The 20,501-nt window shown below is 42.2% G+C and overlaps 1 protein-coding gene across 2 annotated transcripts in view; it reads left to right on the top strand.

The window, feature by feature from the left end:
• ANO6 (anoctamin 6) overlaps nucleotides 1-20,501 on the top strand; it is a 120,171-nt gene that overhangs the window by 82,505 nt on the left and 17,165 nt on the right. For both annotated transcript variants that reach the window (XM_040410643.1, XM_040410651.1), the window contains exon 8: nucleotides 14,613-14,747. In XM_040410643.1, the coding sequence (XP_040266577.1) occupies nucleotides 14,613-14,747 (135 nt within the window). The remainder of the gene's footprint in view (nucleotides 1-14,612; nucleotides 14,748-20,501) is intronic.

The following is a 20,501-nucleotide window of genomic DNA, read 5'->3' as shown; positions in this document are numbered from 1 at the left end:
TGTTTGTCCAGTGAAACGTGCATATTCTTGTTGGTCCTGGTCAGTTCAGCTTTAGCCCGGTCCTAGACCCAAATCAGTTTTCCTGATGAAAAGTCTAGATAGCAATACATTGCATTTTTAGCAACATGCCACCTTAGCACAGGCCTCATTCACACATGCAGCCATTTTTGTTAGAACCAATTGAAGTCTATGGAGCTATTCACATGGCCATTTTTTTTAACCTCTTCAGGACACATGATGTACCGGTGCGTCATGTATAATTCCGATCACCGGCGGGCGGTGATCGGAACCCGGTGCCTGCTCAAATCATTGAGCAGGCACCTTGGCTAAATGCTCCGGGGGATCCTGTGACCCCCCCATGTCGGCGATCGCAGCAAACCGCAGGTCATTTCAGACCTGCGATTTGCAGCAGTTTCGGAAGTTTCTGATCCCCGCGGTCTGTGACTGCCACCCTATCCCGTAGTTTCTAAAATGGGGTCACTTTTTTGAAGTTTCTACTCTAGGGGTGCATCAGGGGGGCTTCAAATGTGACATGGTGTCAAAAAAACGGTCCAGCAAAATATGCCTTCCAAAACCGCATGGCATTCCTTTCCTTCTGCGCCCTGCCGTGTGCCCGTACATCGGTTTACGACTAAATATGGGGTGTTTCTGTAAACTACAGAATCAGAGCCATAAATATTGAGTTTTGTTTGGCTGTTAACCCTTGCTTTGTAACTGGAAAAAAATTATTAAAATGGAATATATATTTTCCATTAATTCTTGTGGAACACCTAAAGGGTTAACAAAGTTTGTAAAATCAGTTTTGAATACCTTGAGGGGTGTAGTTTCTTAAATGGGGTCACTTTTTTGAAGTTTCTACTCTAGGTGTGCATCAGGGGGGCTTCAAATGGGACATGGTGTAAATAAACCAGTCCAGCAAAATCTGCCTTCCAAAAACCATACGGCGCACCTTTTCCCTTTATGCCCTACTGTGTGCCCGTACAGTAGTTTACGTCCACACATGGGGTGTTTCTGCAAACTACAGAATCGGGGCAATAAATATAGCATTTTGTTTGGCTGTTAACCTTCGCTTTGTTACTGGAAAAAATTGATTAACCGCCTCCGGACCGCCTAACGCAGGATTGCGTTCCGGAGGCGGTCGATTTGTTCGTCCTTGACGCTTCGGCGCGTCATCTCGCGAGACGTGAGATTTCCTGTGAACGCTCGCACACAGGAGCGCGCGTTCACAGGATCGGGAGGTAAACGAGTGGATCTACAGCCTGACAATCTAGAAGGGGTGCTTGATGAAAACGGCAGCAAATGTGTCCACACCTAATCAGATAGTGTCGGACATGAAAGGTAACAAGTGCTGGTATGTTGTTCGTCAAATGTGGGACACTGTAGGTAACAAGAACAATTGTGTACTGGTACCTAAACCGCACAATAATTCCACATGTGCGTAGTGTAATGTGGAATTATTGTGCGGTTTAGGTACCAGTACACAACTGTTCTTGTTACCTACAGTGTCCCACATTTGACGAACAAGTGAGGACACAACTGTTGCTGTTTACAGTTTCCCCCTCAACTCTCTCTATCTTGGGGAAAGCGGTATTGTGTATTCAGCTTTTCCACGCACATGTGGTGCCGGCATTTACTGACTATTGCCGCCCCGTTCAATTGACTGGGTATTAGTGCATACCAGCACTTGTTACCTTTCGTGTCCGACACTATCTGATTAGGTGTGGACACATTTGCTGCCGTTTTCATCAAGCACCCCTTCTTGATTGTGGGGCTTTGCAAACGGTATTGTGTATTCAGCTTGTGTTATTTTGAGGGATATATCCCATCTATTTTATATTAAAAAGTAAAAGTTAAGTATTAAACAATCCAGATCACTTATTACCGATTTCTATGATTCATGCGAGTGATTATACATGAATATCAATTTTCTTTGATCTACAGCCTGCCAGCGGCGTTCATTTGCTGGCAGGCTGTAGATCCGATTTTTTTTTTTTTTAACCCCAAAAAGGTATATTAGACGCTGTTTTGTTAACAGCGTCTAATATACCTGCTACCTGGTTCTGGTGGTCCATTTTGCTTGGATCGACCACCAGAGGACACAGGCAGCTCTGTAAGTAGCACCAAACACCACTACACTACACCCCCCCCCCCCCTGTCACTTATTAACCCCTGATCACCCCATATAGACTCCCTGATCACCCCCCTGTCATTGATCACCCCCCTGTAAGGCTCTATTCAGGCGTCCGTATGTGTTTTGCGGATCCAGCCTAGGTGCGCAAAGGGGCCCAAATTCCAAAGAGTATCTTTACGATTTCACAGGGCATTTTTTACGCATTTGGATTCCAAACTACTTCTCACGCTTTAGGTCCCCTAAAATGCCAGGGCAGTATAAATACCCCACAAGTGACCCCATTTTGGAAAGAAGACACCCCAAGGTATTCCGTGAGGGGTATGGTGAGTTCATGTAAAATTTTATTTTGTCACAAGTTAGTGGAATATGAGACTTTGTAAGAAAAAAATAAAAATAAATAAATCATTTTCCGCTAACTTGTGACAAAAAATAAAAACTTCCATGAACTCACTATGCCCATCAGCGAATACCTTAGGGTGTCTACTTTCCAAAATGGGGTCATTTGTGGGGTGTTTCTACTGTCTGGGCATTGTAGAACCTCAGGAAACATGACAGGTGCTCAGAAAGTCAGAGCTGCTTCAAAATGCGGAAATTCAAATTTTTGTACCATGGTTTGTAAACGCTATAACTTTTGCGCAACCCAATAAATATACACTTATTGCATTTTTTTTATCAAAGACATGTAGAACAATAAATTTTGAGAAATTTATATAGAAATGTAGTTTTGTTTGAAACATTTTACAACAAAGTGAAAAATTTCATTTTTTTGCAAAAATTTCGGTCAATTTCGATTAATAACAAAAAAAGTAAAAATGTCAGCAGCAATGAAATACCACCAAATGAAAGCTCTATTAGTGAGAAGAAAAGGAGGTAAAATTCATTTGGGTGGTAAGTTGTAGGACTGAGCAGTAAACGGTGAAAGTAGTGTAGTGCAGAATTGTAAAAAGTGGTCTGGTCATTAAGGGGGTTTAAGCTAGGGGGGCTGAGGTGGTTAATATGGAAAATTTGACAAAAAATCAATACCTTGAGTTTTGAATACCTTGAGGGGTGTAGTTTCTAGAATGGGGTCATTTTTGGGTGGTTTCTATTATGTAAGCCTCACAAAGTGACTTCAGACCTGAAATGGTCCCTAAAAAGTGGGTTTTTGAAAATTTCTTGCAACATCCCCAAAAATAAAATATCATTCCCAAATTGATCCAAACATGAAGTAGACATATGGGGAATGTAAAGTAATAACTATTTTTGTAGGTATTACTATGTATTATAGAAGTAGAGAAATTGAAACTTGGAAATTTGCAATTTTTTACAAATTTTTGGTAAATTTGGTATTTTTTTATAAATAAAAAAGAATTTTTTTTACTTCATTTTACCAGTGTCATGAAGTACAATATGTGACGAAAAAACATTCTCAGAATGGCCTGGATAAGTCAGTGTTTTAAAGTTATCACCACTTAGTGACACTGGTCAGATTTGCAAAAAATGGCCTGGTCCTTAAAGGGAACCTGTCATGTGGATATTTGATTATTATCTAACTAATTATATACAATTATTAACTACTAAAAAGTGCTTTAGATGTATTGACTTACTGGTTTGACAGATGGTTACTTCATAATATATATACAAACTTGCCGTATGCTAATGAGTTAATTGGAGTCTAGCGTGACTTCATTTAGTCCAGCGTTTATTTAATTAACAGCTATAGCCACTCCCCTGCCCACCTGCTGCTGATTCATATGGAAAAAAACTGTCAATCAGCAGCAGGTAGGCGGGGAGAGTCAGGAGCTCATGAATATTCAGGACTCATCATTATGAGCTGGAGCTTTTCAATACAAGATGTTGGCAGATTGACTGGGTCAATTAAAGAAAGTGACCCAGCATTTTGCTAAGAGAATCAGTCACTTATTTATATTGCCCTTAGTTAGGACACCATAAAACTGGTGACAGGTTCCCTTTAAGGTGAAATAAGGCTGTGTCCTAAAGGGGTTAACTGAAAGTGAATATGTTGCAAATAGACCCCATTCAAATCAATGGGCCTGGTTTTAATGGCAGTGTAGACAGGAGTGCATCTAAAGGCCATTACAAATGGTTACAAGTGCCTTTGAGGGATTAAAAAAAAAAAAAATCTCACCTCATCCACTTGATGGTGTGGGGACACTCCTCACTGGATGCAGCAGGACCTGCACACCCAGCATTTTATTTTTTTTGCACTGTGAACAACTGAACAAGTGTCCACACCATTAGCATTAGCTTGGGGGAAGCAGAATTTTTTTTAGATTACGGTTTAGAGGGAGGAGAGCAAGAATGCTGACTTTCTCCACTGTTTCACAAGCCCTGAGGATTTTATGTGTATAGAGGACAGAAAGAATGGTGCATCTCGTGGGCAGAATTACAGTGAATAAATTTCGGTCTCATTTTCGGAAATAATTATACTGCTTCACAGCTGTTAGGGGAAGATTTATCATGGAAGAGGTGGATTTTGAAGTCTGTTTTGCAGGAGTCTGCTTTGCCATAATGTGCACCAAATATAGTATATGAAATGTGGCACAACGTTAAATTTGGTGCGTCTTTAAGGCAACAATTTTTGCGACTTTAAAAAGTCGCTGTTGATAAATCTGGAGTGAAACTAATTATCATAGCTAATGATGTCCACTTTACCACCCACTTTACAAAAGTGAAGTGAGTGGGGTAAAAATGCAAAATGAATGTTTTCACAAATATGCCCAAAAAGTCATAAAGCTCTATTTTGCGCTTCCATGCATATCTAACAAATTGCAATGCATGTTAGGTTAGTTTAACATCATCATAACTATATTTTTATTTTATTTTTATTTATTTTTTTATATGGCTGTTGCCGTTTCCAGTTATCAGAAAACAAAGTTTGTGTGATGTGCTAATTAGCTGACCAGAGTCTGGCAGGACGTCATTAAAGATTGCTGGAGTCTAAGTCTGCATTTTGGGAGTCCTCTAGCCCCCTTCATGAAGAGCCCAAGTACACCTCTACAAAAGTTCAGTGCGGCCCCTTGCTCTTTCATGACTGGCCCGTCCTCTGCGACATCAGAAGCTAGCCAAAACTCTACCCGGCTGCTCATCCTGCGTCTCGCCAAAATCTGCCAGTCATCTGCTCTGAGACACAGGATAAGCAGGCAGGTGTAGTTTTGGTTAGCTTCTGACGTCGCAGAGGAGGGGTGGAAGGAGCAAGGGGCAGCACTGGGAGCTTGTGTAGAGGCGGACCCGGGCTCTTCAAGGAGATGGGCTTGGACACCTGCAAGAGGAGGGCTTGGCCTCCAGCAACCTTTTAAAGGGATTCTGTCAGCAAGATTTTCGATATAGAGCTGTTCATATCATCCTATCAGTCTCCATTTTCTAATTAAAAATATACTAGTCTTACCCCCACCTGTCCTTTCATTTTTGATAACAATCGGTTTTATTTATATGCAAATTGCCTTCATAACGTGCCCAAGGGGCTGGCCCTCTGGCCGTTTGTGCCCAGCTGTGCCCCTTCTCTTGGAGCCTTATCTCTGAATTACTAAGAGGTCAATAACATATCAGTAAAATAAGAACTGAGCTATAATGAGTGTTTAGGAGGTCAGAAAGCAGATATAAGGAGTCCGTCAGCTCATTGTATGAAGGAAAAGACAGAAAATCCAAAGGTTGCTACTAGAGGATCTCAGCTATGTACAGAAAAAAGGACGCCATATTTTTCATAAAGACCAATAAAAAAAAATTTGCTCAGAATGAGTACAATGCAGTTATAAAAAATGTGTACATAGCCTTTAAGATGCTGTACACGTACGATAGGTGTGTAAACAATTCATTCTGTTGCTAAATCAAACAGGAGTAAAACATTCCAGAAAGGTACAAACCTATTGCTTTCTTTGGGTAATTCACAATTCAGAACAATACAGGAATCTACACAGTATACATCCTTTATTTGCAAGAAATGTATGAAGTTTTGCCAACAAGATTATCTTGTGGTGGAAAGGGGTGTGATTTGTGTAAGGTTTCCATCACTTTCCATTTAGAATAATAGTATAAAACAATGTCAAGTATAACAGTTGTTCAGTAGTTTGCACCTTGTTAGGGAATATATCTCATAAAATGCAATGCAGTGCCCTGGTTGCAGTTGCTTTAAAGAGGTAGTACAGGTTTAGAAAAACAGGCTGCTTTCTTCCAGAAGCAGCACCACACTAGTCCATAGGTTGTATGTGGTATTGCAGCTCCATTCCATTGACTTCAGTGGAGCTGAGCTGCAATACCCATACATTACCCATGGGCAGGTGTGGCATTGTTCCTGGACGAAAGCAGCCATGTTTTCTAGTCCCGTGCGATACCTTTTAACAATCTCTCTCTCTATAGGATTTTCTTCTTCTTCTTTTTCTTTTTCTTTTTCTTTTTCTTCCTCTTCCTCTATTGTTCTAAATTAGAGGTGAGTGAATCAGTTCTACCAATTTTGGAATTCGTCCTGAATTTCCCAAACAATTAGAGAGAGCAAGATCCACATGTATTTAGAAGGAAAGTTAATTTGAATATATTTTACAAACTCAGAAGTATGCAAATTATGCTCTCTCTCTTTTTTTTTGGAAGGAAAGCTAAAGTCTATCTGATGCCAGCAGATATAAGATACTAATTTATGTTTCCCAAAAAAGGCAGAGCAGCGATGGCTGGACTACAGTATTCCTCATGCATACTTGTTGGGTCTCCCAAATGAGAAAGAGTACCCCTAAGGCAATTCTGTGAACCTTTTTGGAGGGAGAACTGGCTTGCAAATACTACTGGGACATCCAGTACTCTTGTCCTTTTGAGAGGAGAACTGGCCTGCATTTCTCACTTCCAGTGCGGTATTACATGTGGATCTCTCTCTCTCTCTCTCTCTCCCCTCATATGTGTTCTCTGAATCTGTCCGAAAAATGGGTCCTAGGAGACCAGAGACTGATATACAAGTTTTCAGAATAATTTGAGAACATTTTTTATTCGTGTAGAATCACTTCAGGCCTGAATCTATTTTTATTTTTTTAAATTATGCTGAATCAGTCACGAAGCAAATTTCCAGAACTTCTCTCATCTCTATTCTAAATAATATGTATATTCTTTTTAATTATTATTATTTTTTTATTATTTTGAGTGTTGTTTAGAAAAATGGCCCATGTTTAGCTCTGCTGCCATGAAGAGCAGCATAGTCCTTAGTCTTGTTTTCAGTGAGCTACTGTTCATATTGTATGTGATGAGACTTACAGGTAATTATTTCTGCGGTCAGAGGAAAATTAATACCAGTTTTCTTGTACAGTAGACAGTGTTCTCCTTTTTGTTAAAATTTTTTCTACTTTCACTGAATTTTTATGGCATGATAAATATAAAATTTTGATGTCCCATAAAATGGCGCCCTTTAAAGTGTTAATGTGAACTTTTTTTCTTATGAGGGATTGGTTTATGGAAGTAAGTAACAGAAGCTGTTTGGCTGTAACTTAATAACTTTAAACATATCGTAAGACTTTACCCCAGATTCATTTCCAATGGAGAGCAGGAAATTAAAAAATATAAATTTTTTGAGATTAATATATCGTTCATATGTTTCATTTTCTAGTCCTGCTAGGTTCCTCTTTCGTTGAGCATAAAGAATTTGTGTTTGTGAGACATGCCTCATTAACCACCTCCGGACCGCTGTACGCACAGACGCGTCCTGGAGGTGGTTGATTCATTCCTCCTGGACGCATATACGCGTCCTCTCGCGAGACGCGAGATTTCCTGTGAACGCGCGCACACAGGCGCGCGCGCTCACAGGAACGGAAGGTAAGAGAGTTGATCTCCAGCCTGCCAGCGGCGATCGTTCGCTGGCAGGCTGGAGATGTGTTTTTTTTAACCCCTAACAGGTATATTAGACGCTGTTTTGATAACAGCGTCTAATATACCTGCTACCTGGTCCTCTGGTGGTCCCATTTGTTTGGATCGACCACCAGAGGACACAGGTAGCTCAGTAAAGTCCCACCAAGCACCACTACACTACACTACACACCCCCCCGTCACTTATTAACCCCTTATTAGCCCCTGATCACCCCTGATCACCCCATATAGACTCCCTGATCACCCCCCTGTCATTGATTACCCCCCTGTCATTGATCAACCCCCTGTAAAGCTCCATTCAGATGTCCGCATGATTTTTACGGATCCACTGATAGATGGATCGGATCCGCAAAACGCATCCGGACGTCTGAATGAAGCCTTACAGGGGCATGATCAATGACTGTGGTTATCACCCCATATAGACTCCCTGATCACCCCCCTGTCATTGATCACCCCCCTGTCATTGATTACCCCCCTGTAAAGCTCCATTCAGACGTCCGCATGATTTTTACGGATCCACTGATAGATGGATCGGATCCGCAAAACGCATCCGGACGTCTGAATGAAGCCTTACAGGGGCATGATCAATGACTGTGGTGATCACCCCATATAGACTCCCTGATCACCCCCCTGTAAAGCTCCATTCAGATGTCCGCATGATTTTTACGGATCCACTGATAGATGGATCGGATCCGCAAAACGCATCCGGACGTCTGAATGAAGCCTTACAGGGGCATGATCAATGACTGTGGTTATCACCCCATATAGACTCCCTGATCACCCCCCTGTCATTGATCACCCCCCTGTCATTGATTACCCCCCTGTAAAGCTCCATTCAGACGTCCGCATGATTTTTACGGATCCACTGATAGATGGATCGGATCCGCAAAACGCATCCGGACGTCTGAATGAAGCCTTACAGGGGCATGATCAATGACTGTGGTGATCACCCCATATAGACTCCCTGATCACCCCCCTGTCATTGATTACCCCCCTGTCATTGATCACCCCCCTGTAAAGCTCCATTCAGACGTCCGCATGATTTTTACGGATCCACTGATAGATGGATCGGATCCGCAAAACGCATCCGGACGTCTGAATGAAGCCTTACAGGGGCATGATCAATGACTGTGGTGATCACCCCATATAGACTCCCTGATCACCCCCCTGTCATTGATTACCCCCCTGTCATTGATCACCCCCCTGTAAAGCTCCATTCAGACGTCCGCATGATTTTTACGGATCCACTGATAGATGGATCGGATCCGCAAAACGCATCCGGACGTCTGAATGAAGCCTTACACGGGCGTGATCAATGACTGTGGTTATCACCCCATATAGACTCCCTGATCACCCCCCTGTCATTGATCACCACCCCTGTCATTGATCACCCCCCCTGTCATTGATCACCCCCCCTGTCATTGATCACCCCCCCTGTCATTGATCACCCCCCCTGTCATTGATCACCCCCCCTGTCATTGATCACCCCCCCTGTCATTGATCACCCCCCTGTCATTGATCACCCCCCTGTCATTGATCAACCCCCCTGTCATTGATCACCCCCCTGTAAGGCTCCATTCAGACATTTTTTTGGCCCAAGTTAGCGGAATTATTATTTTTTTTTCTTACAAAGTCTCATATTCCACTAACTTGTGACAAAAAATTAAATCTCACATGAACTCACCATACCCCTCACGGAATCCAAATGCGTAAAATTTTTTAGACATTTATATTCCAGACTTCTTCTCACGCTTTAGGGCCCCTAGAATGCCAGGGCAGTATAAATACCCCACATGTGACCCCATTTCGGAAAGAAGACACCCCCAGGTATTCCGTGAGGGGCATATTGAGTCCATGAAAGATTGAAATTTTTGTCCCAAGTTAGCGGAACGGGAGACTTTGTGAGAAAAAAATAAAAAATATCAATTTCCGCTAACTTGTGCCAAAAAAAAAAAAATTCTATGAACTCGCCATGCCCCTCATTGAATACCTTGGGGTGTCTTCTTTCCAAAATGGGGTCACATGTGGGGTATTTATACTGCCCTGGCATTCTAGGGGCCCCAAAGCGTGAGAAGAAGTCTGGTATCCAAATGTCTAAAAATGCCCTCCTAAAAGGAATTTGGGCCCCTTTGCGCATCTAGGCTGCAAAAAAGTGTCACACATCTGGTATCGCCGTACTCAGGAGAAGTTGGGGAATGTGTTTTGGGGTGTCATTTTACATATACCCATGCTGGGTGAGATAAATATCTTGGTCAAATGCCAACTTTGTATAAAAAAATGGGAAAAGTTGTCTTTTGCCAAGATATTTCTCTCACCCAGCATGGGTATATGTAAAAAGACACCCCAAAACACATTCCCCAACTTCTCCCGAGTACGGAGATACCAGATGTGTGACACTTTTTTGCAGCCTAGGTGGGCAAAGGGGCCCATATTCCAAAGAGCACCTTTCTGATTTCACTGGTCATTTACCTACTTACCACACATTAGGGCCCCTGGAAAATGCCAGGGCAGTATAACTACCCCACAAGTGACCCCATTTTGGAAAGAAGACACCCCAAGGTATTCCGTGAGGGGCATGGCGAGTTCCTAGAATTTTTTATTTTTTGTCACAAGTTAGTGGAAAATGATGATTTTTTTTTTTTTTTTTTTTTCATACAAAGTCTCATATTCCACTAACTTGTGACAAAAAATAAAAACTTCCATGAACTCACTATGCCCATCAGCGAATACCTTGGGGTCTATTCTTTCCAAAATGGGGTCACTTGTGGGGTAGGTATAATGCCCTGGTATTTTAGGGGCCCAAATGTGTGGTAAGGAGTTTGAAATCAAATTCTGTAAAAAATGACGAGTGAAATCCGAAAGGTGCTCTTTGGAATATGGGCCCCTTTGCCCACCTAGGCTGCAAAAAAGTGTCACACATCTGGTATCTCCGTACTCAGGAGAAGGTGGGGAATGTGTTTTGGGGTGTCATTTTACATATACCCATGCTGGGTGAGATAAATATCTTGGTCAAATGCCAACTTTGTATAAAAAAATGGGAAAAGTTGTCTTTTGCCAAGATATTTCTCTCACCCAGCATGGGTATATGTAAAAAGACACCCCAAAACACATTCCCCAACTTCTCCCGAGTACGGAGATACCAGATGTGTGACACTTTTTTGCAGCCTAGGTGGGCAAAGGGGCCCATATTCCAAAGAGCACCTTTCGGATTTCACTGGTCATTTACCTACTTACCACACATTAGGGCCCCTGGAAAATGCCAGGGCAGTATAACTACCCCATAAGTGACCCCAGTTTGGAAAGAAGACACCCCAAGGTATTCCGTGAGGGGCATGGCGAGTTCCTAGAATTTTTTATTTTTTGTCACAAGTTAGTGGAAAATGATGATTTTTTTTTTTTTTTTTTTTTTTCATACAAAGTCTCATATTCCACTAACTTGTGACAAAAAATAAAAACTTCCATGAACTCACTATGCCCATCAGCGAATACCTTGGGGTCTCTTCTTTCCAAAATGGGGTCACTTGTGGGGTAGTTATACTGCCCTGGCATTCTAGGGGCCCAAATGTGTGGTAAGGAGTTTGAAATCAAATTCTGTAAAAAATGACGAGTGAAATCCGAAAGGTGCTCTTTGCAATATGGGCCCCTTTGCCCACCTAGGCTGCAAAAAAGTGTCACACATCTGGTATCTCCGTATTCAGGAGAAGTTGGGGAATGTGTTTTGGGGTGTCTTTTTACATATACCCATGCTGGGTGAGAGAAATATCTTGGCAAAAGACAACTTTTCCCATTTTTTTATACAAAGTTGGCATTTGACCAAGATATTTATCTCACCCAGCATGGGTATATGTAAAATGACACCCCAAAACACATTCCCCAACTTCTACTGAATACGGAGATACCAGATGTGTGACACTTTTTTGCAGCCTAGGTGGGCAAAGGGGCCCACATTCCAAAGAGCACCTTTCGGATTTCACTGGTCAGTTTTTACAGAATTTGATTTCAAACTCCTTACCACACATTTGGGCCCCTAGAATGCCAGGGCAGTATAACTACCCCACAAGTGACCCCATTTTGGAAAGAAGAGACCCCAAGGTATTTCGTGATGGGCATAGTGAGTTCATGGAAGTTTTTATTTTTTGTCACAAGTTAGTGGAATATGAGACTTTGTAAGAAAAAAAAAAAAAAAAAAAAAAAATCATCATTTTCCGCTAACTTGTGACAAAAAATAAAAAGTTCTATGAACTCACTATGCCCATCAGCGAATACCTTAGGGTGTGTACTTTCCGAAATGGGGTCATTTGTGGGGTGTTTGTACTGTCTGGGCATTGTAGAACCTCAGGAAACATGACAGGTGCTCAGAAAGTCAGAGCTGCTTCAAAAAGCGGAAATCCACATTTTTGTACCATAGTTTGTAAACGCTATAACTTTTACCCAAACCATTTTTTTTTTACCCAAACATTTTTTTTTTATCAAAGACATGTAGAACAATAAATTTAGAGCAAAATTTATATATGGATGTCATTTTTTTTGCAAAATTTTACAACTGAAAGTGAAAAATGTCATTTTTTTGCCAAAAAATCGTTAAATTTCGATTAATAACAAAAAAAGTAAAAATGTCAGCAGCAATGAAATACCACCAAATGAAAGCTCTATTAGTGAGAAGAAAAGGAGGTAAAATTCATTTGGGTGGTAAGTTGCATGACCGAGCAATAAATGGTGAAAGTAGTGTAGGTCAGAAGTGTAAAAAGTGGCCTGGTCTTTCAGGGTGTTTAAGCACTGGGGGCTGAGGTGGTTAAAGGGGCTGTCTCACTTCAGCAAATGGCCTTTATTATGTAGATGTTGTTAATACAAGGCACTCACTAATGTATTGTGATTGTCCATATTGTGTCCTTTGCTGTCTGGATTCATTTTTCCATCACATTATACACTGCTCGTTTTCAAGGTCACGGGCACCCTGCAAAGCGCTGCGGAATATAGTAGCGCTATATAAGTGCATAATATAAATAAATATTGTGTGCAAGCACGGCCACTGCTGCTGGATTGCAGGGTGCCTGTAACCATGGAAATGAGCAGTGTATTATGTGATGGAAAAATGAATCCAGCCAGAAAAGGAGGCAATATGGATAATAACAATAATGTAACTGCCTTGTATTAACTTTCTCTACAAGATAAATGCCACTTGCTGAAGTGAGACAACCCCTTTAAGAGAAACAAAATCAGAGTCTTGCAGGTCTGATACCTTTCAAAGGCCGACAAAAATAAAAGCAGTGATCATGCATAGCAAGCTTTCGAGGCCACTTCAGTCTCTTCGTCAGGCGTAGACTCTCGTTTTGTTTCTCCTAATGAGAATGCTAAACTAGTTTTCTATGGGCTTACACTTTTTCCACCATGATCAGATGTTTTCAGACGGGAAACACCTTTTAGAAACTGTCACCTTGTGCTTTGCATTTCAAACAGCGCAGGCTTCTTTCAAGTTTGTAACCAAATGTCTCATGCAAATATAGGTTTGCTTAAAAATCCTGCTAAGTATAAAAGTTTAGGTGGTGGGGAGTAAAGGTGAAGTTTGTATGTTTAGTTACATAAAGTGCTCGCACATTTTTCTTTCTCATGCATACAACTCTTATTTTTGTCTCTCCTCACTGTCAGACCAGGGAGTTGTATGACTTCTCTTTTTACACGTTGCAGGAAGTGACTGTCTTTTGGTCATTAGAAAATGAGACAAAAGTCTGTTTTATTTGTGATTTTGGTCTCATATGATGGATCTTTGTTCATGATGTATTAAGTAACTATATCTTCCAACTTTTAAAAAGCCCAAGGAGGGACATTATCAGCGGCGTGCTATGCAACAATTTTTTTTTTTTACACTAATCCAAGTCTCTAACTCTGCTCAATGCCTATCTATACATGCCCAATCCTGGCCTTTGTGCCCTCAAACAGTTCTGCCCACCAAAGTGCCCCCACACTGTGGCTATGCCCCCATAAAAAGTACAACGTCCCTTTTAGTTCCCCCACACAGAATGCCCCCTTACAATAGTTCAGCTCTGCTGTCCCATTATTTAGTGCCCACCTTATAATAATATAGCCTGTACTGTTAATAAAATAAAATAAATAACTCTCTTATCTGCATTCCCCGGTGAATGGGGGCCATCTTGGTCTCCCCCCAACAGAAGACGTGATAAATATGATTCACATTCCCTAGCCTGTGCGCTCTCAGCCAAACTGGCCTGCTTCACCATTGCATTCAAGTGTCTCTGCGTCTTCAGGAGACAGTTGAAAGAGGGACATGCCTCAGCCGTCCCAGGACCATGGAACAGCAGCCGAAATCTAGGACTGTTCCACCAGATGTAGGACTGTTGGGAGGTATGGTTAAGATAGCCTACTTTTCCCTCACAGTGTTTATCTTCACAAGTGCCATATTTGACAGAAATTTCAGTGTGGATCGCATATACAAATTCATCTGCATCCCATGCATTTTAATAGGGTTACTTGCAGTAAAGTATGTATCGGTTAGATGTCAGTTTTTCAATATGCAAATATGACGCTTGAACATAGCATTATTATGAGATGCTGGGGAAATTTGTGGTGCATTTAATTTCAGGCTAATAAGCTAAGAAACAATGTGCTTTTTTTATTTCTTCTATAGAAAATACTATGGTGAGAAAGTTGGGATTTATTTTGCTTGGCTGGGCTTCTACACACAAATGTTGCTGCTGGCAGGAATAGTTGGACTTTGCTGTTTCTTATATGGGTATAAATCTCAGGAATCCTGCACCTGGAGGTAAGACATTGGTTTTACAGCAAAATCATACATCAAGTGTAACCTTTGTAATTATGAAATGATCTTTATTATTAGCTGGTTTATTATTGATGGTTTGCTTTCCATTCATCATTTTAATAAATCCACGTTCACATCAGCGCTCCCAGTTTCTGTTCTCCTCAGTTAGAGGAGCAGAACAGTGAAAATAACGTAAGCCCCAGATACAGCACAGAAGTGAAACAGAGCCCAATAGGCCCCCGACTGTTCAGTTTCCGTTTGGGTGTCCACCACTGGTAGGTTGAGGTGCACAGAGGTTCTAGACTCCACCCTTTGGTGCACCGAAGCCCTATTTTGCATAAAGAATAAACATCTTTTTTTCTCAGAAATGCTGTAACCGATTTTCACAAGATAGGCATCTTTATGATTAGCAGGATCAACCATAGCAGGCAGTATGCCTGGTTTAATAAGGTTGATCGTTCTGACAGATGCTCTTTAACTGTATTTCAAGAGTCGTACGATTGGTACAACATTTATATGGCTTTTGTTATGTCTCCTACTTGAAGGGAATCTGTCACCTCCCAAAACCATCCCAAGCCGCCAGCAGTACCTGCGTGTAGCCAGCAGTGTGTTTCTGATGATGCCTTTCTTCCTGAAGGCAGATGCAGCAAAAGTACTGAAAACTTTGTTTTATCCCCTGCTGGCGCTCTTCCCTAGTCAGGCTTGAAGTCACGGAGGCAGCGTCCTCCTTGCTTCAAGTCACGGTAACCACGCCCCCTTCCCTGTGACTGACAGCGCTTATGCACGAGAGTTCGACTGCCTTTGCCGAACAGCCGGCAGTCAGTCACAGTGAAGGGTGGCGTGGTTACCGTCCCTTGAAGCAAGGAGGCCGCTGCCTCCGTGACTTCAAGCCTGACTAGGGAAGCGCGCCAGCAGGGGATAAAACAACGTTTTCAGTACTTTTGCTGCATCTGCCTTCAGGAAGAAAGGCATCATCAGAAACACACTGCTGGCTACACGCAGGTACTGCTGGCGGCTTGGGATGGTTTTGGGAGGTGACTGGTTCCCTTTAAAAAAATAAAATAAAAAAAAATTTCTGAAAAAAAAGATTGCTTTGTGTTGGCATATTCAAACACCCACAACCCTGCAATTGTGTTCAGGAGGTGCTGATTGGTGGATAGAGGTAGCTCCTTGCCTCAGTCTAACCTCTCAGATGCCACAGTCACTATTGACTGCAGCATCTGAGTGGCTGAAATGCCGTAATCGTTAAAAGGTTAACGATTGGTGCAGGTCTGGCCTTTGGGATTGCCACTGATCCAGTGCTGGTGTAAACACTGCATCTGCTTTCAAGTTTTCTATGCACAGCAGTGCTCTCAGCAGCCTGGCTGTGCATGGACCTACATTTAGCCCCATTCACTTGAATAGAAATATGCTGCAGTTCCCGGTAAATAAAACTGTTAGAGTACACAGTGCTACACCAGGGCTGTGGCCCCCTTCATTCTCAGGCTTGAGGTGGTCTAACCTCTTGGATCCCTGCTGATCCTGAGAATGAAGGGGCCACATTCTCAACAATGCATGCAACAGACTATATGGGTCCTACAGGAGGTGGCCACGCTATTTAATTATATAACAGCAATTTTCAAGGGTCATGCGACCAGAGCGTGGCTTGGATCACCTACTGACTGTCTTTTATTTTTATTACATAAAACTTATATCTTTATTGTTTCTGTTTAAAAGGTTAATACTCTAAATTATGATTAAAATTCCTCAGAGTGAGCAGTGAGACTGATATATAGTTGTGTATACCTCTTCTCAGTATACACCACTGGGTGGGATAGCTCCTGATATCGTTCTCAGGGCTTACCCAGCTCCCTGTATCTTCACAGCAACTTTGTATTTAGTTGCCTGTGGGTCTCAACTGTGGAGGCTCACAAACGCTCAGTGTGACACTAAAATGTGCTTGCTCTCATATTCCACTAACTTGTGACAAAAAATAAAAACTTCCATGAACTCACTATGCCCATCACAAAATACCTTGGGGTGTTTTCTTTCCAAAATGGGGTCACTTGTGGGGTAGTTATACTGCCCTGGCATTTCTAGGGGCCCTAATGTGTGGTAAGTAGTTTGAAATCAAAATGTGTAAAAAATGACCTGTGAAATCCTAAAGGTGCTCTTTGGAATGTGGGCCCCTTTGCAAACCTAGGCTGCAAAAAAGTGTCACACATGTGGTATCTCCGTACTCAGGAGAAGTTGGGCAATGTGTTTTGGGGTGTCATTTTACATATACCCATGCTGGGTGAGAGAAATATCTCGGCAAAAGACAACTTTTCCAATTTTTTTATACAAAGTTGGCATTTGACCAAGATATTTATCTCACCCAGCATGGGTATATGTAAAATGACACCCCAAAACACATTGCCCAACTTCTCCTGAGTACGGCGATACCAGATGTGTGACACTTTTTTGCAGCCTAGATGCGCAAAGGGGCCCACATTCCTTTTAGGAGGGCATTTTTAGACATTTGGATCCCAGACTTCTTCTCACGCTTTAGGGCCCCTAAAATGCCAGGGCAGTATAAATGCCCCACATGTGACCCCATTTTGGAAAGAAGACACCCCAAGGTATTTAATGAGGGGCATGGCGAGTTCATAGAAATTTTTTTTTGGCACAAGTTAGCGGAAAATTATTTATTTATTTTTTTTCTCACAAAGTCTCCCTTTCCGCTAACTTGGGACAAAAATTTCAATCTTTCATGGACTCAATATGCCCCTCACGGAATACCTTGGGGTGTCTACTTTCCGAAATGGGGTCACATGTGGGGTATTTATACTGCCCTGGCATTTTAGGGGCCCTAAAGCGTGAGAAGAAGTCTGGAATATAAATGTCTAAAAAATTTTACGCATTTGGATTCCGTGAGGGGTATGGTGAGTTCATGTGAGATTTTATTTTTTGACACAAGTTAGTGGAATATGAGACTTTGTAAGAAAAAAATAAATAAAAATTTCCGCTAACTTGGGCCAAAAAAATGTCTGAATGGAGCCTTACAGGGGGGTGATCAATGACAGGGGGGTGATCAGGGAGTCTATATGGGGTGATCACCCCCCTGTCATTGATCACCGCCCTGTAAGGCTCCATTCAGACGTCCGTATGTTTTTTACAGATCCACGGATACATGGATCGGATCCGCAAAACACATACAGACGTCTGAATGAAGCCTTACAGGGGGGTGATCAGGGAGTCTATATGGGGTGATCACCCCCCTGTCATGGATCACCCCCCTGTAAGGCTCCATTCAGACGTCCGTATGTGTTTTGCGGATCCGATCCATGTATCCGTGGATCCGTAAAAAACATACGGACGTCTGAATGGAGCCTTACAAGGGGGTGATCAATGACAGGGGGGTGATCAATGACGGGGGTGATCAGGGAGTCTATATGGGGTGATCAGGGGTTTATAAGGGGTTAATAAGTGACAGAGGGGGGTGTAGTGTAGTTGTGTTTGGTGCTACTTATTACTGAGCTGCCTGTGTCCTCTGGTGGTCGATCCAAGCAAAAGGGACCACCAGAGGACAAGGTAGCAGGTATATTAGACGCTGTTATCAAAACAGCGTCTAATATACCTGTTAGGGGTTAAAAAAATCGCATCTCCAGCCTGCCAGCGAACGATCGCCGCTGGCAGGCTGGAGATCCACTCGCTTACCTTCCGATCCTGTGAACGTGCGCGCGTTCACAGGAAATCTCGCCTCTCGCGAGAGGACGTGTATATGCGTCCACCCAGAATAGCAGGGCCGCCGCCAGGACGCAATCCTGCGTACGGCGGTCCTGAGGAGGTTAAGCAGACTGTGATTGTCTATTGTTGTGACTTAGATGATCAGATCACATTTTATGACCAATTTGTGGAGAAATCCATATAATTCCAAAGGGTTCACATACTTTTTCTTGCAACTGTTGCTCCCAATTACCATTCCAGCTAAATCCGCTCTCCCAAAGCCATATGGTGCTCCTTCCACTCTGAAGCCTGCTGTGCGCCCATACATCAGTTTTTGAGCACATATGGGGTGTTTCTGTAAACTCCAGAATCGGGGTAATAGATTTTGAGTTTTGTTTGGCTGTTAACCCTTGATGTGTTGCGGAAAAAAATTGATTACAATTTAAAATCTGCTAAAGAAAAGTGAAATTTAGAAAAAAAAAAATTCATTCCCATTTTCCTTTTAATTGTCGTGGGACACTTAAAGGGTTAGCAAAGTTTGTAAAATCAGTTTTGAATAGCTTGAGGGGTATAGTTTCTAAAATGTGATTTATGGGTGGTTTCTAATATGTAAGCCCCACAAAGTGATCTCATAACTGAACTAGGGTTTTGGAAATGTTCTTCGAAATTTTAAGATTTGCTTCTAAGGCCTCCTGCACACGGCCATTATTTTGGTCCGCATCCGAGCCACAGGTTTGGCGGCTCGGATGCGGTCCCATTCACTTCAATGGGGCCTCAAAAGATGCGGACAGCATTCAGTGTGCAGTCCGCATCCGTTGCTCCGTTCCGTGGTCCGCAAAAAAAATATAACCTGTCCTATTCTTGTCCACGCTTTGCAGACAAGAATAGGCAGTTATATTAAAGGCTGCCCGTGCCGTTCCGCAAATTGCGGAACGCACACGTACACCATCCGTGTTTTGCGGATCCGCAATTTGCGGAACGCCAATCACACAACGGTCGTGTGCATGTGGCCTAAGCCTTCTAACGTTCCAAAAAAAAGAAAATGTAATTATCAAAATTATCCAAACATCAAGTAGACATATGGGGAATGTAAAGTAATAACTATTTTTGGAGATATTACTATCTATTTTAAAAGTAGAGAAATTGAAATCTTGAAATTCGCTAATTTTTATTTATTTTTTATTAATCAAAATTAAATATTTTGACTCAAATTTGCCACTGTCATGAAGTACAATATGTGACTAGAAAACAATCTCGGAATGACCTGGATAAGTAAAAGCGTTTTAAAGTGATTACCATATAAAGTGACATATGTTAGATTTGCTAAAAATGGCCTGGTCCTTAAGGTGAAAAATGGCAGGGTCCTGAAGGGGTTAATGTCTAAACCGCTTGCAACAAAACTGAGTACACCCCTAAGTGAAAATGGCAAAATTGTGCCAAAAGTGCCAATATTTTGTGTGGCGACCATTATTTTCCTGCAGTGCCTTAACTCTTTTGGGCATGGAGTTCACTAGAGCTTCACATGTTGCCACTGGAATCCTCATCCACTCCTCCTTGACGACATCCCATTTGAGGATGCCCCACAAATGCTCAATAGAGTTTAGGTCTGGAGACATGCTTGGCCAGTCCAGCACCTTTTAACCTCAGTTTCTTTAGCAAGGCAGTGGTTGTCCTGGAGGTATGTTTGGGGTCGTTATCATGTTGGAGTACTGCCCTGCGGCCTAGTTTCCGAAGGGAGGGAATCCTGCTCTGCTTCAGTATGTCACAGTACATATTGGCATTCATGGTTTCCTCAATGAAAAGTAGCTCCCCACAGCCAACAGCACTCATGCAGCCCCAAACCATGACACTCTCCACACCATGGTTGTAGGCAAGACACACTTGTCTTTGTACTCCTCACCTGTTTGCCACCACACACGCTTGACACTATCTGAACCAAATAAGTTTATCTTGGTCTTATCAGACCACAGAACACTGTTCCAGTAATCCATGTCCTTAGTCTTCTTGTCTTCAGCAAACTGTTTGCAGGATTTCTTGTGCATCATCTTTAAAGAGACTTCCTTCTGGGAT

The sequence above is a fragment of the Bufo bufo genome, chromosome 1, assembly GCF_905171765.1.
Source record: "Bufo bufo chromosome 1, aBufBuf1.1, whole genome shotgun sequence".
Lineage (NCBI taxonomy): Eukaryota > Metazoa > Chordata > Amphibia > Anura > Bufonidae > Bufo > Bufo bufo.
This window is presented reverse-complemented; position numbering and strand designations above follow the sequence as displayed.